The sequence below is a fragment of the Zootoca vivipara genome, chromosome 5 (genome assembly GCF_963506605.1).
Source record: "Zootoca vivipara chromosome 5, rZooViv1.1, whole genome shotgun sequence".
Classification (NCBI taxonomy): Eukaryota; Metazoa; Chordata; class Lepidosauria; order Squamata; family Lacertidae; genus Zootoca; species Zootoca vivipara.
The window spans coordinates 22,109,484-22,130,242 of NC_083280.1; the positions used below are offsets into that span (position 1 = coordinate 22,109,484).

Consider the following 20,759-nt stretch of genomic DNA (forward strand, 5'->3'; position numbering starts at 1 on the left):
GGCAAACTAAGGCCCAGGGGCCGGATCCGGCCCAATCGCCTTCTAAATCCGACCCGTGGATGGTCTGGGAATCAGTGTGTTTTTACATGAGTAGAATGTGTCCTTTTATTTATAATGCATCTCTGAGTTATTTGTGAGTCCCATGGACTGCAAGAAGATCAAACCTATCCATTCTGAAGGAAATCAGCCCTGAGTGCTCACTGGAAGGACAGATTGTGAAGCTTGAGGCTCCAATACTTTGGCCACCTCGTGAGAAGAGAAGACTCCCTGGAAAAGACCCTGATGTTGGGAAAGGAGAAGGGGACAACAGAGGACGAGATGGCTGGACAGTGTTCTCGAAGCTACGAACATGAGTGACCAAACTGCGGGAGGCAGTGGAAGACAGGAGTGCCTGGCGTGCTATGGTCCATGGGGTCATGAAGAGTCGGACACGACTAAACGACTAAACAACAAACAAAAGGAATTCGTTCACCCCCCCAAAAAAAATATTGTCCGCCCCCCCACAAGGTCTGAGGGACAGTGGACTGGCCCCCCACTAAAAAAGTTTGCTGACCCCTTTTCTAAAGCAATGTACAGTGAAACAAAATTAAAACAAACATCTGTTGAGGACAAATAAGTTACCATGTCAATGCCTGAGAAAAGTGAAGTAATAAATGCCTCAGAGTATGTGCAAAGTGCCCTCACCCTTGTTCCTGAGAAGCCAAAACAGGTTAAACGCATGTCTACAATGAAGGGACAGGACTTCAAGGTCAGAAGATGTAATTTCCATGCAGTTATGCGTTGGCACCTTTTGCATTGAAAAACTAGTTTTATTATTCTAATATTCTTACACTTAAGACACCACTGGAGGGTAGTGGTTGGCCATTCAGTGACAGAAGTGGGAAAGAGGTCACTAGGGGGGTGGGGGTGGGGAGAGAGGGGAAGTCTAGTTCACCCATGGTCTGCGTTTTGCCTCTAGTTTGGCAGACCTCCTGAGTTTAAAGACCTCTCCATGTAACAATCCCCTCCTGATTCCTTCCTTCTGGCTGGCAATAAGTCTAGGCTGGTGTCTTGGAGGCTGTTATTAATGGTGCTTAAATGATTCTGCAACTCTGAGCACCTCTGTGCCTTTAAGGTCGGACTTTAAAAAGCAGACCCGTAATTCAACAACCCCCTTTAATAGTACTTAACTTTCTATGAGCCTTTTGGTACTTGGGGAAGGACCATAACTCAGTGCTAGAGCATCTGCTTTGCACACAGAAAATCCTAAATCCAATTCCTGGCGTATCCAGGAAGAGCTGGGATAGATCCCCATTTGAAACCCCAAAGAGCCGCTGCCAATCAGTGTTTACATTACTGAGCTAAATGGACCAGTGGTCTGACTCAGAATAACACAGCTTCCTATGCTCCACTACCCTCTTGTGCTCATACCCTTCTCTAAGGGCTTATCAGCACTTAGCCTTCCTCTGCTCTTTCCAGGCAGGGTCTGCGATTTATTGCCTTGTGTCCAAGCACCACATTTCTCTCCCCCCCTTTCCAGAGCATTCCCAGCAAAAACCTGCTCTTTAAAGCTCAATCAGAGCAAACATCAAACTGTTGAAAACCCAAATGGACGTTTGCTGGCATTCAGCTTTAAAGAGCGGGTTTTCATGGGGAAAGCTTGGGGCAGAAACAAAACAAAATGCTCAGACATAGAGCATTTAACCGCAGGCCTGTGCCTGGAAAGTGCGGGCAAAAATTAAGTGTGGATTAGTCCTAATTAGTCTCCATTCCCCCCCCCATGCTCTAGCCCCTCTCACTCCCCTGTTGTCTCCCTTGTAACAATCTCTAGTATTGCAAACTCCTTGCGGCAGAGATGTGCCTTCTCTTTCTTTGCTCAAGTCCACGTTCATGGATGGAGGTACATAAAGAACAACAACTTTGGCTTTGCTAACGTAATAGGTAGAAATGGGAGCTTCCTGTTGGGCTTCTCTCTATCTCACGGTCATTTCTTCTGCTTTGGCTGTCTTTGGGATTCTGGGATTGTGGAAAAGAGCTGAGAGGCAAATTTCCAGAGTCCTGGAAGCGAGGGAGAAAAGCAAGCTCCGGGAAATTAAGGAGCTATTGAAATCTGCCTAACACATACTTCCAGGGAACAACCATTAATTCACTCTTTCTTTCATTGGCAGTATGAAATATTTTAAAAACTCTACAGGTACGCGTAAGAAATATTTTTGTAAGAAAATGAGATTAAATGCAAGTGATGCATTAATACCAGCCTTCCCCAATGCGATGCCTTCCAGATATTTTTGGACTCTAGCTACCATGATCCCTGACTGCTGGACATTTTGGTGGGGCTGATGAGATTTGAAATTGGCAGACTAGATTAGGGTATCTTTGGGAATCACCTCTCCAGTGACAATGAGCTTGATCAGGCACCCCCAAACTTCGGTCTTCCAGATGTTTTGGACTACAATTCCCATCATCCCTGACCACTGGTCCTGTTAGCTAGGGATCATGGGAGTTGTAGGCCAAAACATCTGGAGGGCCGCAGTTTGGGGGTGCCTGAGCTTGATGAATTCACATACAACCATAATCCACATCGTTTTTGTTAAGAGTTGCTTTCTGTGCTTGTCACAGGCTAATTGACTGCTTGAGGGCGTGTCTTGCCTTTACATGTTCTTCTCATGAATCTGCTTATCTAAAAGGCTGCTGCATCTTCTTCCATTGGAGCAAGAAGATTTTTCCATAGCCCCCCCCCCGGTATCTATAAGGAGGAGGGAGAGGCCACTTCAGCAGCACCCACTTTTGAAGGAGCTGGATGATGGGCAGCACTTAACACACTGCTCTCATGATTCACGCAAACTTTTCAGGTATGGTTGCCTTCAATTTCAGGCACTGAGCGAATCTGCAGGGAGAGATGGAGACTGTGGGCTGAATCCAATCAAGGCAGGGTTCACATTACCTGCCTTTGAGCATAGCAAAAAGTTTGTGTGTGTGTGTGTGGGGGGGAACAGTGTTAGAAACTCAGATATATATAGACTAGATGCCAAATGGCTCTTAAATAAAGGTTGCACTTGCCCAAACTGAATGTCTAGTTGCCATTTTTGGGCAAGACAGCTCTAAAGTCTTATTTTTCAAATGATGGACTGGTTGATTCTCAAACATCTGGCTAGTTCCGATTGTGCAGCTAAAATGTAACTGATAGAATTCTACAGGATGGGGTATTAGTGTATGAAAACATTTCAGATCCAAGGATTTCCCGATGGTGGAGATGTCAGGTGCCATTCTGGTGCCCAGGCATCTTCACTTGGCCACAAGTGGTTGAAAGCCACCTGCAAAATGTGCCTGGCTGATTTCAAACACTATTGGAGGGTTCATGGCTCCCTCCCCCCCAGCTATTCACATCAGCATGGCTTCATTAGTGTCAAATTTGTCTCTGTTTACATATACACAGTGGTGGTGTTGATAGGGCGGGGATGTGTTCAGCTTCATTCACACTTACTGGAAGCAGCAGGGGAAGTTGTTTCCTCCCCTGTGGCATCTTTCCACTTAATCTAGTAACCTAGGAATAGAAGGAACCTCATGATAGGGACAGGAAGACTTCAGAGACTGGTATGGAGGGATGCCACTTCTGTAACTCTTTCCATGTAATTCCACCCTTCATACGTTGATTCTCCATTATGGTACCGAAACAGCATGAGAAGGAGAATTCACCACTGTGTCACTCCTGGGAACTGCAGCTTGATTCACAGAGTGCTTTGGGGTAACTTTATTGGGACAGGGTAGGCTATAGAGATGTATAATTAAAGCATGTACTTGCTGAAGACAGGGGCTCTGCATCTTACAGAAAAGTGAACTTGAATCTTCACATGCAAGTGAATGGATGGGATCGCAAGACATTTGCGCCTTCTTACAAGAGGGTGAAAGGGATCGCCATAATATATGCAAAAATCTGCAGCTTTCCCTAGTAACTTGCATCACTCTGGCTGGGTTTCCTGCTTACACAGTGGCTCTCTCAGACCCTGCATGAGCTGGAAGTGGAACAGTGTGCGCTGAGAGAGACCTAGAGAGACTTTTAGTACCTGAGCCAGTATCCAGAGCCGAACCTATCAGGCAAGTAGATATATCTCCTTTTTTATATTTTGCCCTTCAAGATTCCTGCATGGGGAATCTGTGCCTGAGAGCTGCCTTTATAGACCAAAATCCTGTGCGCTCTTGAGTTTGCTTGGATGGAACGGCAGAGGTTGGTGCAGGAAAATCCAGTGCCTTTGGCTGCTGAAGTTAGATCTAAATCACTTTGGGAGGGAGGCAGAGCAGAAGAGAATGTATTCAAGATGGAAAAAAAATTATTTTCTGCTATGGATCTGGGAGTTTTCATAGTGTTCCCCTGGGCATAATCAGACATGAAATCAGAAGGTGCTTTTTATCTGCTCCGGTGGCTGAGATAGTTATTTCACAAATTAACCCTTCTTGGAGGTCGACAGCCCCTTGCCGCTATGTAGGAGGAGCATTTGCTCTGAAGAGGTAGAGAGTGATTAATGTATTTTTTTTTATTAGCAAGGCTCAGCAGGAGGATCTTTTGATGTCCAACATTGATTGCTTAATAACAAATTACTCTCCTTTTCTTGACCTCTGGAGAAGGTTTCACCCTGGGGTGGATGAAGATGATTGTTTTACCACACTTCTTCCAAAATTGCAGGATGATACCCTGACTTGTTTTGCATGCATACGGAGAAGGACCCTGAGAGTATTTCCTAGGGTGTGATCCTGTAGGTGCATGACTTCTGGAGCCACATGGGCAGAATCTGTTGTGTGTTCCCTTCCTATTCGTTCATCACTATGAGGGAGGAAATTGACTAAGTGTGGAGCACTCATACAATTTGCCCTATACAGTCATACCTCGGGTTACGAACTCCGCAAACCCGGAAGTATTTTCGCTGCGCATGCGCAAAATGGCGCTTTGGGTTACGACCATTTCGGGTTACGAACTACGTCCTGGAACGGATCGTGTTCGTAACCCGAGGTACCACTGTACTCATGTTTTGCTTCATCCTTGCAGGCTCCCCTGCAGCACCGGCTCTCGCAGCAGAAAAGCTGCTCCCATGCACAGCTCTTTATTCTGCTTTCCTGACATTTCCTCACTTGTTAATTTCTGCGTTTTGTGTGATCTTTCACACAACATAAAAAACCACTTCTGGAATTCCAGTGGAACCTGGCAGAAGTTTAGCATTGTTTTCCAGGAAAGATTTGTTTGCAACCCCGTTAACTCAGAAAACCACAGGAGCACCGCGTTGCAGTTTCATGGGATGACATTTTAGGACAGTATCACAGCATACAGCTCTTTCCCACTGTTAAATTTTAGTGCAACGTGGCGCTGTGTCGATCAGAAAGCCACAACGCAACAGGCACTGCAGTATAAAAGGAACGTTAGGAATCTGGACAGATGTGTTAGCATTAGAACCACTAAAACTAATGCAATAAGCCCCATGTCCAAATTCAGCTTGTGAAGACAGTCAGACAATCAACTTACCAGCAATTTACGTGAACACCCACTGAGGGAAGGACCATAGTATCAGTGCTGCCTGTAAAGGTTCCGAGTTCAATCCCTGGCACCCCCAGTTGAAAAGGATCAGGTAGCAAGTGATGGAAGCAACCCTTGTCCCCAAACCCTAGAGAGCTGTTGCCGGTCAGAGTAGGCAATATTGGACTAGATCAGCCTTCCCTCCAGATGTTATGGACCACAAGCACTGTAAGACTCTGCCCAGCACGGCCAATGTCCAGGGGTGTTGGGAATTGTAGTCTAAAACACCCGGAGGGCACCAGTTTGGGGTAGGCTGGACTTGAACAAATAGTGTGTTGTCAAGGTGCTTCCCAGTCAAAAGAATGCACACAGCATAGAGTTAACTTTTTATTGTCAAAGATATCACAATCACTTCTACAACTCTGGAGACACCCACACACCCACACCCACACTCCAATCTGGAGTCTAGGCAGCTATTTCCAGATCAGCGCTCTATGGAGCAGTTGCAAAGTGCTTTCCCCAATGGCCTGCACACATGTAGTCGGAGACTACGCCTTGCATGGAAACGGCCTCTGCTCTTCCCTCTTCAGGTCTCTCCTGGTTCTGGGAGCCAGTGGTGCAGGAGAGGGTGGGGAAGCACCTGGCCTTTCACTTCCCTGGCCTGCCCTTTCCTCCTCTTCCCCCAGCTCTGAAGCTTCCCCTGCCTCTGATTCTTGCCTCCTGGCTGGTACAGGCTCACACAAACCACTGTCCCCCCTCGTGAAAAAGGGCCATGGGTGGCACTGTGGTTTAACCACCAAATCATTGCGAATTTTTGTAGATAGAATTCTTAGGTTGTTTTTTAAAAAAAGCAAAAAAAAGCATAAAATTTGAGTCTTTGTTGTTCTGGAGATATTAAGGAGAATGTGTGGCTCTGTTCTGCCCAATGGTTCGGTAAGCAAGTCTGCTCCTGCCTTCCAGCATTCTAGTCTAGCTGCTCTGAAGTGTAATTGGCCATTGAAGAAGGAGAGCGATTGCTTGTTCCTCATTGAGAAGAACCATAGCAGGAAGTTATGTGGTGTTCGATAGCAGTCCTCTAGACTAACAATATCTGCACATGATTAAAGGTAAGACCCTTTTCGACGTACTGATTTCTGGATTCATCTGAATTTAATTGCAAGCCTCTTTCACAGGTGTATGCCATATCTGTTACGATGGCACTGTTGTGGTCTGGATTCTGTGAATTAATCTGCACCATAGACTGTTTTTGCTTTGCAAAGGAGGCTTTTGTTCTTTGCAGTTTTAAAGATTTTCTGACCAGCTTTATCTCTAAAGCGAAAGAGTATATTATCAGAAAAAGCAAATGCTCATAGCAGCCTTCCCTAACTTGGCACACCTCCAGATGTTTCAGACTACAATTCCCATCATCCACAGACAGCACAGCAGCCTGGAAGTTGCTGAATCAACTCTAGTCAGTATTAGAATGGCAGGCACTAGAGACAGGGCCTATTTTGTGGTGACCCCATGACAAGCCCTCCTTAGGTCAATACATAAGGCTGTGCAATGACTTTTAAGCTTAAAAAGAAATCCAAACTGCTTTTGTGTTGGTACTTTTCTCCTGGTGGTTTTTAAGTGTGCTCTTTATGCTCTCTGTTTTTCCACTTGTATTATTTTAGTCATCTTGTTGCTGGTTCTTCCTGCTGCTGTGATGATTTTTATATGAGTTATATAGTGTCTCAGATGTTTATATTTTTTTGTGATTTGTAATGTTACCAGTTGTTAACTATTTTTAATGTGGCCATCTGTCATGGACGCTTTAGCTGAGATTGCAGAGGGTTCGACTAGATGACTCCTGGGGTCCTTTCCAATTCTAAAATTCTATGATTCTATGATTGAGATCTGCCTTGGGAGGACAGTCCTGAAAGGCAGCCTATAAATATGGAAAATTAAAAAATCATAAATGAATTAGCTCCAGCCAGCAAGGTCACTGTGGATGGGCCAGGGATGGTGGAATCTGTAGGCGAAGGGCGTCTGCAGAACTGACATATTGTTTGCCCTTGCCTTAGGCTTTTAGAATCCTGGACCAGATTGAAACGTCAACTCTTCACACTTTTCTTTCAGTGGTACAAGGGCTTTCTGTCGAAAAGCTGTTCCCCCTCGTAATAGTGATGATTAAGCTGCGTAAACTCATTAGGCATGTTTGATTAATAAAACTTATGTTCTGCGTGGTATAATGAAGTGGCAGGAATATTTGCAATTAGTTTTGGGCAATTAGCCACATTTAGAGTTAAGTGGTTGCTTCTTTTTTCTTCCGTGCTTGATAAAAAAAGAGAGGCTTACTACCAATGTGGCTTTGAGTCAGAAAATTCCCTCGCCTTCACAGTCTCATCACAACCGTCAAGGTTGCGATGTCTAGTGGTTCACAAAAATGGCACTGCAAAAGGAGCAAAAGCACGGGTGGGGTGGGGTGGGGTGGCTTAAAATGTCAGCTTCTGGCTGAGGCCAGCTAGTCTATTATCCTGTTCTCATAGTGGCCAGCCAGATGCAGGCCTGTCTTTAGGGCAAGGCTGAGTGGTGCCTTGCGCCACGGCGCTCGCCCAGCAGGGGCGCAGAAGGGGCGCCAAACATTGTCAGCCGCGTCCCTCCTGCCCGCCTGCCCATATAGGGAAAACCCATTTTTTACTTACCTTTTCCTGGTGGTCCCCCGTATCACTTCGTCTCTGTTTTTCTCAGTTATTTCCTCCTGCCGGCGGCCATTTTTTTTCTTTCCGATTTGCCCTTCTATGGGCACCAAAAATGGCCGCTGCCATCTTCAAAAGTCGCATCTACGCATGTCCGGAAGTGCATAGACGTGACTTCCGGTGTTGGTGGCGGCCATGTTGGTGCCCATAGATGGGCGGAGCGACACCGGAAGTTGCGTCGGCGCACTTCCTGACATGCGTACAAGCGACTTTCGAAGCTGGCGGCGGCCATTTTGGGTGCCCATAGAAGGGCAAAGCAACTTCCAGTGTCAAATGGCTGCCGGTCCCGGATTCTGCAGTCTGGAACTTGGAAGGTATGTGCCTGCCTGCCTGGGCTGGGCTGCAGCGGGGAGAGAAGTGGCCCGCCGGACCCAGTGTGTCTGCGCCTCCCACCACGCAAGCGCACTGCCGGCAAGGCCAGGCCTGAGGGAGGAGGTGGATCATGGCCACCTCCATGATGGGCGCCTGGGCGGTGGAGGTAGTGAAGCAGCTGCTAGGCTGGGGCTGCACCGAGCGGAACACCGCTGCCAAGGTGAGCGGGGCTTGGTCTCCCCCTGCTCGCCGCGCCCGTGGAGGAACAGAGCGAGGGAGACAGGCAGACAGAGACGGGGGCAGGGGCAGGGAGGGGAAGTCACCAGCCACCCCACTGACAGGCCTCCGGGGCAGAGCCAGTGGGGCGAACGGGAGTGTGCGGGGCAGGGGACGCCGGGTACGGGGTCCTTCCACGGCCCCCGGGGGGAGGCAGCGGTGTCGCCACAATGCACCCTTCAGTCCGTGGGGGAAGCCAGTCAATGTGGTGTCGTATATATAAGTGCATTGTTAATAAAAACGAGCATTGTTAATAAAATATGTTTCCTGTTCCCCCCCCCCAAGCAGAGATAATGTGTAAGCGAGGTGTCAGCTCCCTAAAAAAGGTTGACAACTCTGGGAAAGGGGGGCGGCGGCGCTGGAGGGATCTTTGCACCATGGCGCTAGATATGCTTAAGACAGCGCTGACCAGATGCTTACCTTGGCTCTCAAACTTAATCCATTCCGGAATTCCGTTCCAAAACCAAAGCAGTCCAAAACCAAGACAGGTTTTCCCATAGAAAGTAATGCAAAATGGATTAATCCATTCCAGACTTTTAAAAACAACCCCTAAAACAGCAATGTAACATGAATTTTACTATCTAATGAGACCATTGATCCATAAAATGAAAGCATTAAACAATGTACTGCAGTCACACAATCAATCAATCAATCAATCAATAGCTGAACTGGGTTCCACACAGTCACAAAAACAAAACAGAAAGAGCCCCCAAAACAAAACTGCAAAATAAATAGCAAAAACAGACAGGCCTCAACATAATACTCAAATCAGAAGCATAACACTCAAAACGGAGCATGTTTGGCTTCCGAAGAAAGTTTGCAAACTTGAACTCTTACTTCCGGGTTTGCAGTGTTTGGGTTCCAAGTTGTTTGAGTACCAAGGTGTTTGAGAAGCAAGGTACCACTTTATAGGGAACCTGCAAGCAGGAACTGGGTGCAAGAGCTGGGTATGTTTAGCCTGGAGAAGAGAAAGCTAAGGGGTGATATGATAGCCATGTTCAAATATATAAAAGGATGTCATATAGAGGAGGAAGAAAGGTTGTTTTCTGCTGCTCCAGAGAAGCGGACACGGAGCAATGGATTCAAACTACAAGAAAGAAGATTCCACCTAAACATTAGGAAGAACTTCCTGACAGTAAGAGCTGTTCGACAGTGGAATTTGCTACCAAGGAGTGTGGTGGAGTCTCCTTCTTTGGAGGTCTTTAAGCAGAGGCTTGACAGGCATATGTCAAGAATGCTTTGATGGTGTTTCCTGCTTGGCAGGGGGTTGGACTGGATGGCCCTTGTGGTCTCTTCCAACTCTAGGATTCTATGATTCTATTCCTCCTGCAGTTTCTAAACTGACTTAGTGGGCCCATGCAAGCTCCCATTCCCTCAGCTCCTGCCCCTAAACTTGCAATGATACTGACCTACCGTACCTTACAGGATGGTTGTTGGAAGGCTTATTGACATAGGGCAGGCAAACTGCTTTGGACCGTTTGAAATGTGCTACATCGACATCAGGCGTTAGGATAAAGAGATCATAGTCAGGCAGTGTCCTTGCACATGATACAAGTTGTTCAGTGGCCTCAGTGGCCTCAGACTAGGGATGGTCTATTTCTGGTCTGTGACACTTTTGTATGGTTACAGGTAGTTAGCCGTGTTGGTCTGCAAGACCTCTGCCCCCTTTTCCTCCATTAACTTGTTCATTTTTGTTGTTGTTTAGTCGTTTAGTCGTGTCCGACTCTTCATGACCCCATGGACCATAGCACGCCAAGCACTCCTGTCTTCCACTGCCTCCCGCAGTTTGGTCAGACTCATGTTGGTAGCTTCGAGAACACTATCCAACCATCTCGTCCTCTGTCGCCCCCTTCTCCTAGTTATTCAAGCCCCTTCGCCACAACAAGGCATTGATCCATGAAGGGGTTGTTCATTTTCAATTGTATTTTTTTTGAAGGCAAAATCTGCACCGGAGCATTTAGGAAGTGCAAAAGCCGACGGATGATTTACGTTCTGATCTGCACATTTGTCTAGGAGGTGTGGATCGAGTCAGTTCATATCAGCGTTCAGAAAGCATACATTTCCTCAAGCATCCCAAACTCAGCCTGAGCACGCTCTGAGGCTGTTTTGGACCTAATGGACAGGGTTTGGCTCTTGGCTGTCAGCTGACTTCAGTGCTCAGGCAGGCTGGCGCTGCCACCTAGAGAACGCCCTTGAACCACAGAGCCCCCGTCTGTCAGGCTTACAGTGCAAACAGGGAACTCCATGGCATACAAAGTGAGGAACTGGATTTTGACCGATGCAGACCTTGGCTCTAGACACACGTGGAACACTCTAGAGAACTATTATAACCCCCATACAGGCACACCTATCACCAGTGCCCAGTGTCTTATGATAATTGCTATTTAAAAAGGTGGTCTTCTTCTTTTTTGGTGATCACTCGTAGCCGAGTAAGATTGTCTTCCATAAACACGGTTTTAACAATGGGTCCGTAAGTGACTGTGGAGGCCATTTCTGGATCCACACGTCGTTCTACAGTGGGAACATTGGTTTCCAGGTGGGAGTTGATCACGGTGTGGATTTGCCAAGCGTGCCTTCCTCTTAGCACGTTTCTCCCTTGCGTCCTGAGATCGAGTTTCTTCAAAGCCCACGACACCTTTGGTAAAGGCTGTTCTCCAACAGGAGCGCCCGCAGGCCGGTGTTTCCCAATTGTCAGTGTTTATACTACATTTTTTAAGATCTGCCTTGAGACAGTCTTTAAACCTCTTTTGTTGACCACCAGCATTACTGGAAGACGATCATCAGGCATCCGCACAACATGACCAGTCCAACGAAGTTGATGTTGAAGAATCATTGCTTCAACACTGGTGATCTTTGCTTCTTCCACTACACTGATATCAGTTCGCCTGTCTTCCCAAGTGATGTGCAAAATTTTACCTTTTACCTTTATTTAAAAAGGTATTCTGATATTAACTGTAAGCTCCCTTGGAAGGATTTGTATCCTGAAAGGTAGGATAGGTAAAGGTAAAGGGACCCCTGACCATTAGGTCCAGTCGTGACCGACTCTGGGGTTGCGGCGCTCATCTCGCATTATTGGCCGAGGGAGCTGGTGTACAGTTTCCAGCACATGGCCAGCATGACAAAGCCGCTTCTGGTGAACCAGAGCAGCACACGGAAATGCCGTTTACCTTCCTGCTGTAGCGGTCCCTATTTATCTACTTGCACTTTGACGTGCTTTTGAACTGCTAGGTTGGCAGGAGTCAGGACCGAACAACGGGAGCTCACCCCGTCACGGGGATTCGAACCGCTGACCTTCTGATCAGCAAGCCCACAGCGCCACCCGCGTCCCTGAAAGGTAGGATATTAAGCATTAATGGCTACCAGCTACAATGGTTATGCCGTACCGCCACTGTCAGACGCAATACGCCTCTTGCTGGAAACCACAGGAGGGGAGAGGGCTCTTGTCTTCGGGTCCTGCTTGCAGGTTTCCCACAGAAATCTGGTTGGCCACTGTGAGAACAGGATGCTGGACTAGATGGGCCTTTGGACTGATCCCACAAGGTTCTTCATTGGTGGATTTCACAATTGTATTCAGGGCTTGGAATTGTATTCATGAGCTTAGAAACAAAAGTTCACGTTGCTTTCAGAGACTTCTAAGCAGGGTTGGTTACTGTAAACCTGCTATAAGAAGCATACAGATTTCCTGCATTGTAGGCAGCGTTAGAAACTCAAGATACATAAACTATGCACTAAATGGCACCTTAAACCTAGGTTATGGTTGCCATAATGAAATGTCTAGGCACCATTTTTTATTATTTACAAGATTATGAAGCTGAAAATGAATTGTGTATATCACCAGCACTATGGAGATTATAGTTATCATTCTGGCATCCAGAGATCTCCACCTTGTTGCAATTGACCCAGGGAATTTCTAACATTGAGTGGGGGGTTGGACTAGATGACTATCAGGGACCCTTCCAAATCTATGATTCTATGAAAAATGTTCTGTCTCAAGACTGGGGAAAGCGTAACAGAATAAATGGAAATGATGGTAGGCAGAAAAGAAGCTCAGGTATACCCTTGACATAGGCACGAATAATTCCATGGATAGACAGTCGCAAGCATATGTCCTTCTATGTTTTGTTATATAACAGGTGCCCAAAGGAGAATAACAACTGACAGCTTTGTGATGCTGAATTATAGTCTAGATATTAGCACTGCACTTTGGGATTTAGATAAAGTGCACTCTCAGAAGGAAAAGAAAGAATAAATAGCATTAGCTGTGGATGCTCGGAGCGCAAGTTACAGTTCGCTAGCAGAGACCGATCAGGGGCTGATGGGAATTGAAGTCCAACAGCTTTAGGCTCCTCATCTCTGCCCCAAAGAATTCAGTGTAATACATCTTTCATCTGCACAACAGGTGGGTAAGGATTTGAACCCAAGATCCAGTTCTCATAACTAATGGACCTCACTGGCATATGCTAACCAATATGTCACCTGCTTTCCTGTGGTTGGATCCCACAATGCACTGCTTAATGTTTGGATAAAGGTGTGGGCAACTTCAGACCTGGGGACCAAATATGGCCCTTCAAGCCCCTCTCTCTGGCCCACTGGACCCTCAATAAGCAGGTCCCTTCCCCACCCCCACCCTCACTTGCTCTGCTTGGCATTCTCCTTGAGGGTTTTTACCTGGCCTTTGAACTCTGATAATGCTTCCTGCTTGCCTAAAAGGAGAATAGAGCCATGTGTGTATGTAGGAATTTAGACTATTGCACCAAGTTGGAAGTTACATTAATTGCTCCATCCACCTTCGCATCTGGCCTCCCTACCACTAGCACGTGGCCCCCAGAAGTTCAGTGGCAACCATGAGCTAAGTTAAGGATGTTGAGAACTAAAAGGAAGAATAGTCACTTGATCCAGGGACAGTCCACATATCTATTGGCCTACTAGCTGGCCCTGCACGCGTTGCTGTGTGTTAGTCTGTGAAATGGAGGGTAATAGCCTCCCTTCAGATACCCCTGAGCCTCAGAGTCCCCCTGAGTCGAGGCGAGATACTGTGGAGAGGGCAGGTTTCATCCCTGTGCCCCCCCTGTTCTGACCCATTACGTATCCCTGCCCTCTATTCGCCCCCCCCACCTCCACTTGGCCTAGTCTGCAAAGCCGAGGTGAGATACTGTGGAGAGGGCAGGTTTCATCCCTGTGTCCCCCCCGTTCTGACCCATTACGTATCCCTGCCCTCTATTCGCTCCCCCCACCTCCACTTGGTCTAGTCTGGAAAGTGGCCTAGTCTGCAAAGCCGAGGTGAGATATTGTGGAGAGGGCAGGTTTCATCCCTGTGTCTCCCCCCACCCTGTTCTGACCCATTACTTATCCCTGCCCTCTATCCCCCCCCCCTACCTCCACTTGGCCTAGTCTGGAAAGCGGCCTAATCTGTCTGATAATGGCCGCCTTGGTGGTTTCAGTTGCTTGGTTGATGATGTCATTTGGTTTGTGGGTGTGGCTTAGATTTCACAGGAAGGGAGGGGGTGGAGGAGGGTACTACGCCACTTGAGGGCGCTGTTTGACTTGGTGGAAAACCAGGTCTACACCTGCCCAGGTGTGTGTTTTGAGGGATTTTTGCCCCCAACAACGCTCGGGGAGTGGCCTGGATCGTTGTGTCAAAATTTCAGGACGATCGGTCAAGCAGTTACGGAGAAAAGTGTAGAACGCAGTTTCACGATTTTTACATTTATATATATATATATAGATTCCAACCTCTTTTTCTTAATGGCTCCTGCTCAGGCTGCACAGAAAAAGCATTTTGGTTGCAGAAATTCATTTTCCAATTGTGCAGATAAAATGTAACGGATGGAATTCTACAAGGTGGGGGTATTAGTGTGTGAAAACAGTTCAGATCCAAGGATCTCTAGATGGTGGAGATGTCAGGCTCCATTCTGGTGCCCAGGCATTATCACTTGGTCGCAAGTGGTCGAAAGCCACCTGCAAAATGAGCCTGGCACCTGGCTGATTTCGAACACCAAAGGGAATGTGAAATAAGTTTCCCACCTCGGGTCTGGATAAAATATGAAATAGGGGTTATTTGGGAAAGAGCCATGTCATAGCTAGTATCCAAAGTTATGGGGCATCATTTATTCAGGAAGCCAGCTGTTTCCCCACTCTCGGTGCTAGATACAATATGCCTTGTTTAGGCATCCTTTCCAATGCTGTGCTTTTATTTTTGTTATTATGGCTGCTTTGTAACTTTGCTGTTGATGCTGCTTAGTGCTTTTATCTCTGTCGTTCTCCAGATCTGGTCTGCAGGTCTGCTGTGGACCTGAAAAGAAGAAAATACATAAAATTTCAGTAAATACCCCCCTGGGATTTGTGCTGCTGCTTGCCATTGAATTAAATTTTCTGATTGTTCGGACATTTCATTGTTACTGAATTTTGCTGGATTTGTGCCTCCGGCCTTCATGTTGTTTATACCACTTTAGGTATTTAATTTAGAAGTACAGTTTAGCTTCCTTTTTTTAATAATTACACTTCCATTGTTGGGCAGTGCTCTTTATGGTTGGTTTAATCTTCCCTTCGTTTGAATGATGGTAACATTAATAATTCTATAAAAGCCTATCACTGTAAACCTGCTTTTTCCTCTGGGATTGTAATTTTTAAGGGTTGCTTTTTAAAAAGAAAAGAAAAAAACAATGCATTAGGCCTTCTAATGGAAGAGCATTTTCATCGGCTTGTAAAATCAAAGTTTATTTCCATTTGTAATTCTGCAGCAAATAATTGTACAGTTTGTTACACTGTTTTTCTCTCTGGTTATGTAAGTGTGATTACGTGCATATCCACCATAACTCCAAGGTGTTTTCCCTGGTCAAACGTCAACAGCTCAGGATGTGCAAAATTAGAGGTAGCGGTATGTGTGTCACTTTAAACTTGCTCTATATTGAACCACATTTGCCATTTTTTGTTGTCTATCCACCCAACTTAAGCTATTTTGTGGGATTCTCAAGAAATCTTCCAACAAGAAGAATTGTGGGATAAGAGAAGTCTTGAGAGACCTCATATATCTTTCTAAGGTGACAGCCAGTGTTTATTTATGTCAACCATTTATTTCAACCACTCTCAGAGTATGATTTAGCTGGATCGTGCCCTTATGAACAGCAGCACACAGTGGCTGCAGCTGGGTGATCAAATCCTGGCTTAATTAACTAAGAAGTGCATGAAGTTTGTTCACTTGCACACAACCCCTTTCCTCCAACTTTGCTCCTTCCTTCATCGAGCAGTAAAACAAACCATGAAGTTATCGTGAACCATAGTTTCCCATTATTTGTGAACAGGGAACCATGGTGAAGCAGGATTTGAATACAATATCTTTCAAAGAGAAGCCTACTGTAAGAAAATGACAGAGGGCCTTCTCAGTAGTGACTCCCACCCTGTGGAATGCCCTCCCACCAGATGTCAAGGAAATAAAAAACTATCTGACTTTTAGAAGACATCAGAAGTTTAGGGAGGTTTTTAATGTTTGATGTGTTTTTGTGTTTTTAATATCCTATTGGAACCGCCCAGAGTGGCTGGGGAGGCCTGGCCAGATGGGCGGGGTATAAGTAATAAATTATATTATTATTATTCTTGTTCTCTAGAGTTGTTTCTTCTCAGCAGAAGGATGTGGCTGCCACTCGGCTCGTGTCAGTGGCCTTCCACTGTCCTTGTGGATGGGCATTTATTTCTGAACCTTTTGTAAGTGAGAAGGAAATGCATCACGAAAAGCAATTTCTTGACTTTGTTTGCTGTTGAAAATGAAGTTTTTATAAGTTAACTCTTTCAGCATGTGGCTGCTGCAGGAGCAGCATGGCCTGGCTTGACTTCCAGCCATTTCAATCTGTTCTGACCCACTTAAGAAGAGCCCTGATGGGTCAGAACAAAGGTCCATCTAGGTCAGCGTCCTGTTTCCCCACAGTGGACAACCAGATGTCTCCAGTTAATCCACAAGCCAGGACTTGAAGGCAATAGTCTCCTCTTGTAGTTGCTCCCCAGCCACTAATATTCCATGGCAATTCCACCATTGCAAACACAGGTTCCATGTTGTCAGTGGTAGACCTGTTCTCCATAGCCATTGGTAGACAAACCTATGGACACATGCACCATAGGTTGTGTACCACTGTGGTTTGGGGAAATGAATCTATTTTATTGTGATGCCTGACAAAGTCTACTGAACCTTTTGTTTATTGTATTCCCTCTGCGATAATGTGCTCCATGCAGTTGTTGCTCTTTGTGTCTTTATTATTTGAACGCTGCTGCTCTTGAAAACTCAAAAAACAATCTTTTTTTTTTAAAAAAAGAGCAGTGCTCTTTCCCAATTCCTCTTTCAGCTGCATTTTCCTGCGTCTAGTGGATTTGACTTCTACCCAGATCCCTTGGGAAAGTATAGCTTTTCTGAGTTCTCTCTCTGTCTTGGTGGGTGGGTGGTCCGGGGTGGGGGGAACGAACATGACCAGAGTGGGTGGTGTCCACATCAATTGCTTTAAAAAATCCAAATCTGTCCACAGGCCTAAATAGGCACGTGGCTGCTGGTCTGAGTCAGTAGTGTGGGGAAATGAATTCATGGTACCCAGAGCACCTCCAGGACCTTGGAGAGCTCCCAGGGCTTCGTTTTGCATTCTTGGGTCTTGCGGGATTGGGGAGATGGGAGTACTGTGAGAGGGCAGTTTATTTATTAAGTGTATTATATTTGTGTATCGCCCTTCATCCAAAGATCTGGTTTGCAGCATAAAAATACAAACTAAGCACACAATGCATAATAAAAACAAGAAGAAAAACAAAGCAAACCAACAATCCCTTATCCCAACCTTCCCCTTTCTCACCCCTCCCCCCACCCCACCTCCCGCTGCTCAAAGATGGAGCCAGAGCAGCCTCATCCTGTGAACCATTCATCTCACAGGATAAAATCCCTGGGTCGTGGGTCAAAACCCCCATTGGGTGGGGGGAGCAAAGGGTTCCACCATTTAGTTAAATATGCATGTTGAATGCTTGGCATATAGCCTCCTATCAGTATGTCTTGAAAAACAACACCTCTCATTTTATTTATTTTCCACACCCAATTCTAGAATTTGCTCAGTCAGACAGGCCTCCTTCTTTGCGCCTGCTTGTCTTGGGAACTGGATCTAGAAACGCCTATAATTTATATAGATATAGATACATTTTAAAAAATCATTTATCATTTGGGGAGTGCTTTGTGGTATAGCAGTTTACACACACACACACACACACACACACACACACACACACACACACACACACACACTTTGATGTGCCAATGTGTTTTCAAGGTTGCAGAGAATATGTGTGTTCTGAAGCTACCACCAAAGCCCAAGGAATTCCTGTTTTTGAATTGTTTGCTGCTGTCCTCTGATGCTCTTTGCAGGCTGCAAACCAGGCCCACTTTAATTTTATCACGGTTGCAGGCTTTGCATTATTCAAAGAGAGGCATAAACTGCTTAGAAACAGGCCTCTGGCTCGGAAACTGCCTGCAGAGGGGTCAGTGTCACACAGCCCTGTTATCCGAGCGACTCAGTAATACCAAGGGTCTGTACCAAGGCAATCTCAGGATGTTAAAAGACCTCATTTTACACGGGGATAAATGACAAGCAGGAGGTGGTATTGGCTGCCGCCGCCGCTGCCGCACAGATTAGAGGGCTCTGTGGACATAAGGCCGTGTGTGGGCTACTACTTAGACTCGCGGCTTAGCGGTCCCAGTCCGGCAGCTTTTGATTTGCTCAGCGCCGCACAGCGTCACTTTGGGCTGTGGAATAAATATCATCTGCCTGTTTTGAGAAGCTTCTGAGCAACATCTGGACTCCTCGCTCTCCAATGGCTTCTTCTCTGGCTTCGGAGGTCTACCATGTGGTGGGAAGTGTGGGAACTTCACAAGTTTGCCGCTTGGCCCAAATGGGTTGGTAGCCTCTTTCAGAGTTTCAGATTCAATGTTCTCCCTTTGCAACAGGGAACTGAAAGACCAGCAGGGCGGGTGGCGGGTGGCGGCAGCAGGATGTCACTGTCAGGTGTGATTCCCAAGCTATTTATTTCGACAGATGCTGCTGCTGGCGCTCCGATCTGTTTTTGTTTTTAAAAGATTATTTGAAATGCTTGCGTGATTAGTTCGGGCGTGCTGCTGGGCTGATTCCATTTCAAATAGCAACTACTAATTGTTTGGTATCCCATGCTTTTGCGCGATTTGTTCCTAAATAGCAAGATTCGTCTTTTGTTTTCAGTCTGGCTGTTGTTCAAAACAGCTGTTTTGATTTGCTAAATAAAACGGCTGGCAGCTGAACCTTAATTTACGCTCGCCTGGAGTTGCCACACTGAGTTCAAGGGAATGGACTATAGGTAAGAATATAAAGGATTGTCGCTATGTGGTCTGCTTTTATGTAGTGTTTGTTAGCAACTAAGTCCCTCCTAAACAAAGATCACAGAATCACTACTTGCTTGCTTAAAAGGGGGAATTGTTGAGCTTTGATTTTAGGGGTTCACACAGTTACGGTGTAGTTTAAGGACATTTGTTCTCCATTGTTTAAGAGGGCAGGGCTAGAGCCAAAGGGTGGAAACTGTAGGAATCTAAACAACCAGCTGAATTTCCTAAATTGCCTTGGGAAGCGGTGGGCTATGTTTCCCTGGAAGGGTTGTAGCTCACTGTTAGAGCATCTGTTTTCCATGGAGGAGGTTCATGGCAGCTCCAGGCAGGACAGGAAGAGACCCCTGGCGGAAACCTTGGAGAGCTGCTGCCAGTCAGTGTAGACAATACTCAGCTGGATGTACCAATGGTCTGACTCAGGATAAGGCACCTTCCTATGACCCACAAACTGCCAGGATAGGTCAGTTGGTTGGGGCATGGTGCTGATAACGCCAAGGTTGCAGGTTCGATCCCTGTATGGGACAGCTGCATATTCCTGCATCGCAGGGGGTTGGACTAGATCAGGGATCCCCAAACTGCGGCCCTCCAGATGTTTTGGCCTACAACTCCCATGATCCCTAGCTAACAGGACCAGTGGTCGGGGAAGATGGGAATTGTACTCCAAAACATCTGGAGGGCCAAAGTTTGGGGATGCCTGGACTAGATCCTCAGGATTCCTTCCAACTCTCCAATTCTGTGATTCTTCCATGACGCTAAGCTTTTAAGCAGAGACTGGGTGGTCATCTCTTGGGGTGATGTAGTTGGATCCTGATTTGAGACGGGAGTTGGACTATGTGCTCTCCAGAATCCCTTCTGACTAACTCTAATGCTAAGGTAATGCTGCAGGCCCAAAGGATGGGACCAGATTTCTATGGCCATGGTTTTGTTTGTAGCAGGATGTTCCATTGTCAGGCAATTTTTGATAATGCACTCACAGAATGGAAGTGCAGACTAAAATAGGCTTTTGTTAGGCTTTCAAAAGTTACGGCGATTTGTCTACCTCCAACCTCCATATATCTGCAGGCACAGCCAGATTATAGATTAAAGCCCTGTGTTACTTAGTTGAGTCCTTGTTGAAAAATATAGTTTTCAATGTTTTTGAGCCACCTGTCATTTCCTCTCATTTGCAGAACAGAAAAGCAACAACCGCATTTCTGTATATACTCACGATTCCCCCCCTTGAAAATCTAACAAAAAAAAAAACATTCACACACATATATGAATGATATCACAATATGGTTTTTGTATAAGTGAGTATCATTTTCAGATGCACATACATGTGCATTATATGCCAAATGTTCTGAAATACTTAAATATGAAACGACAGAGCCTGCCTGTTCATGGCTAGTATGTCGATTCCATCATCTAAGGCAGGATGTTTGTACAGGCCAGTATGTATATCTAAAATTGTGTGTTCTTTTCAGTGCCCCTCCCCCTCAAATAAGTGCTGCAGCAAGTTGTCTTTATAATACAGATTTTCAAACTTCGTGTTCCTAATTAGGGTTGCATAATCCAAACAAACATCAAGACAAATCCTGACCTGCCTAATGGGTTTGTT

The 20,759-nt window shown here is 46.0% G+C and overlaps 1 protein-coding gene across 4 annotated transcripts in view; it reads left to right on the forward strand.

Moving 5' to 3' along the window:
- PLCH1 (phospholipase C eta 1) overlaps positions 1-20,759 on the forward strand; it is a 146,096-nt gene that overhangs the window by 42,051 nt on the left and 83,286 nt on the right. Inside the window, exon 1 of one of the 4 annotated variants that reach the window (XM_060274460.1) lies at positions 2,744-6,588. The exons of the other annotated variants lie outside the window; for them this stretch is intronic. Coding sequence (XP_060130443.1) covers positions 6,579-6,588 — 10 coding nt within the window. The 5' untranslated portion in view covers positions 2,744-6,578. Of the gene's footprint in view, positions 1-2,743; positions 6,589-20,759 lie in introns of those variants that run through there. 4 annotated transcript variants of the gene reach the window in all.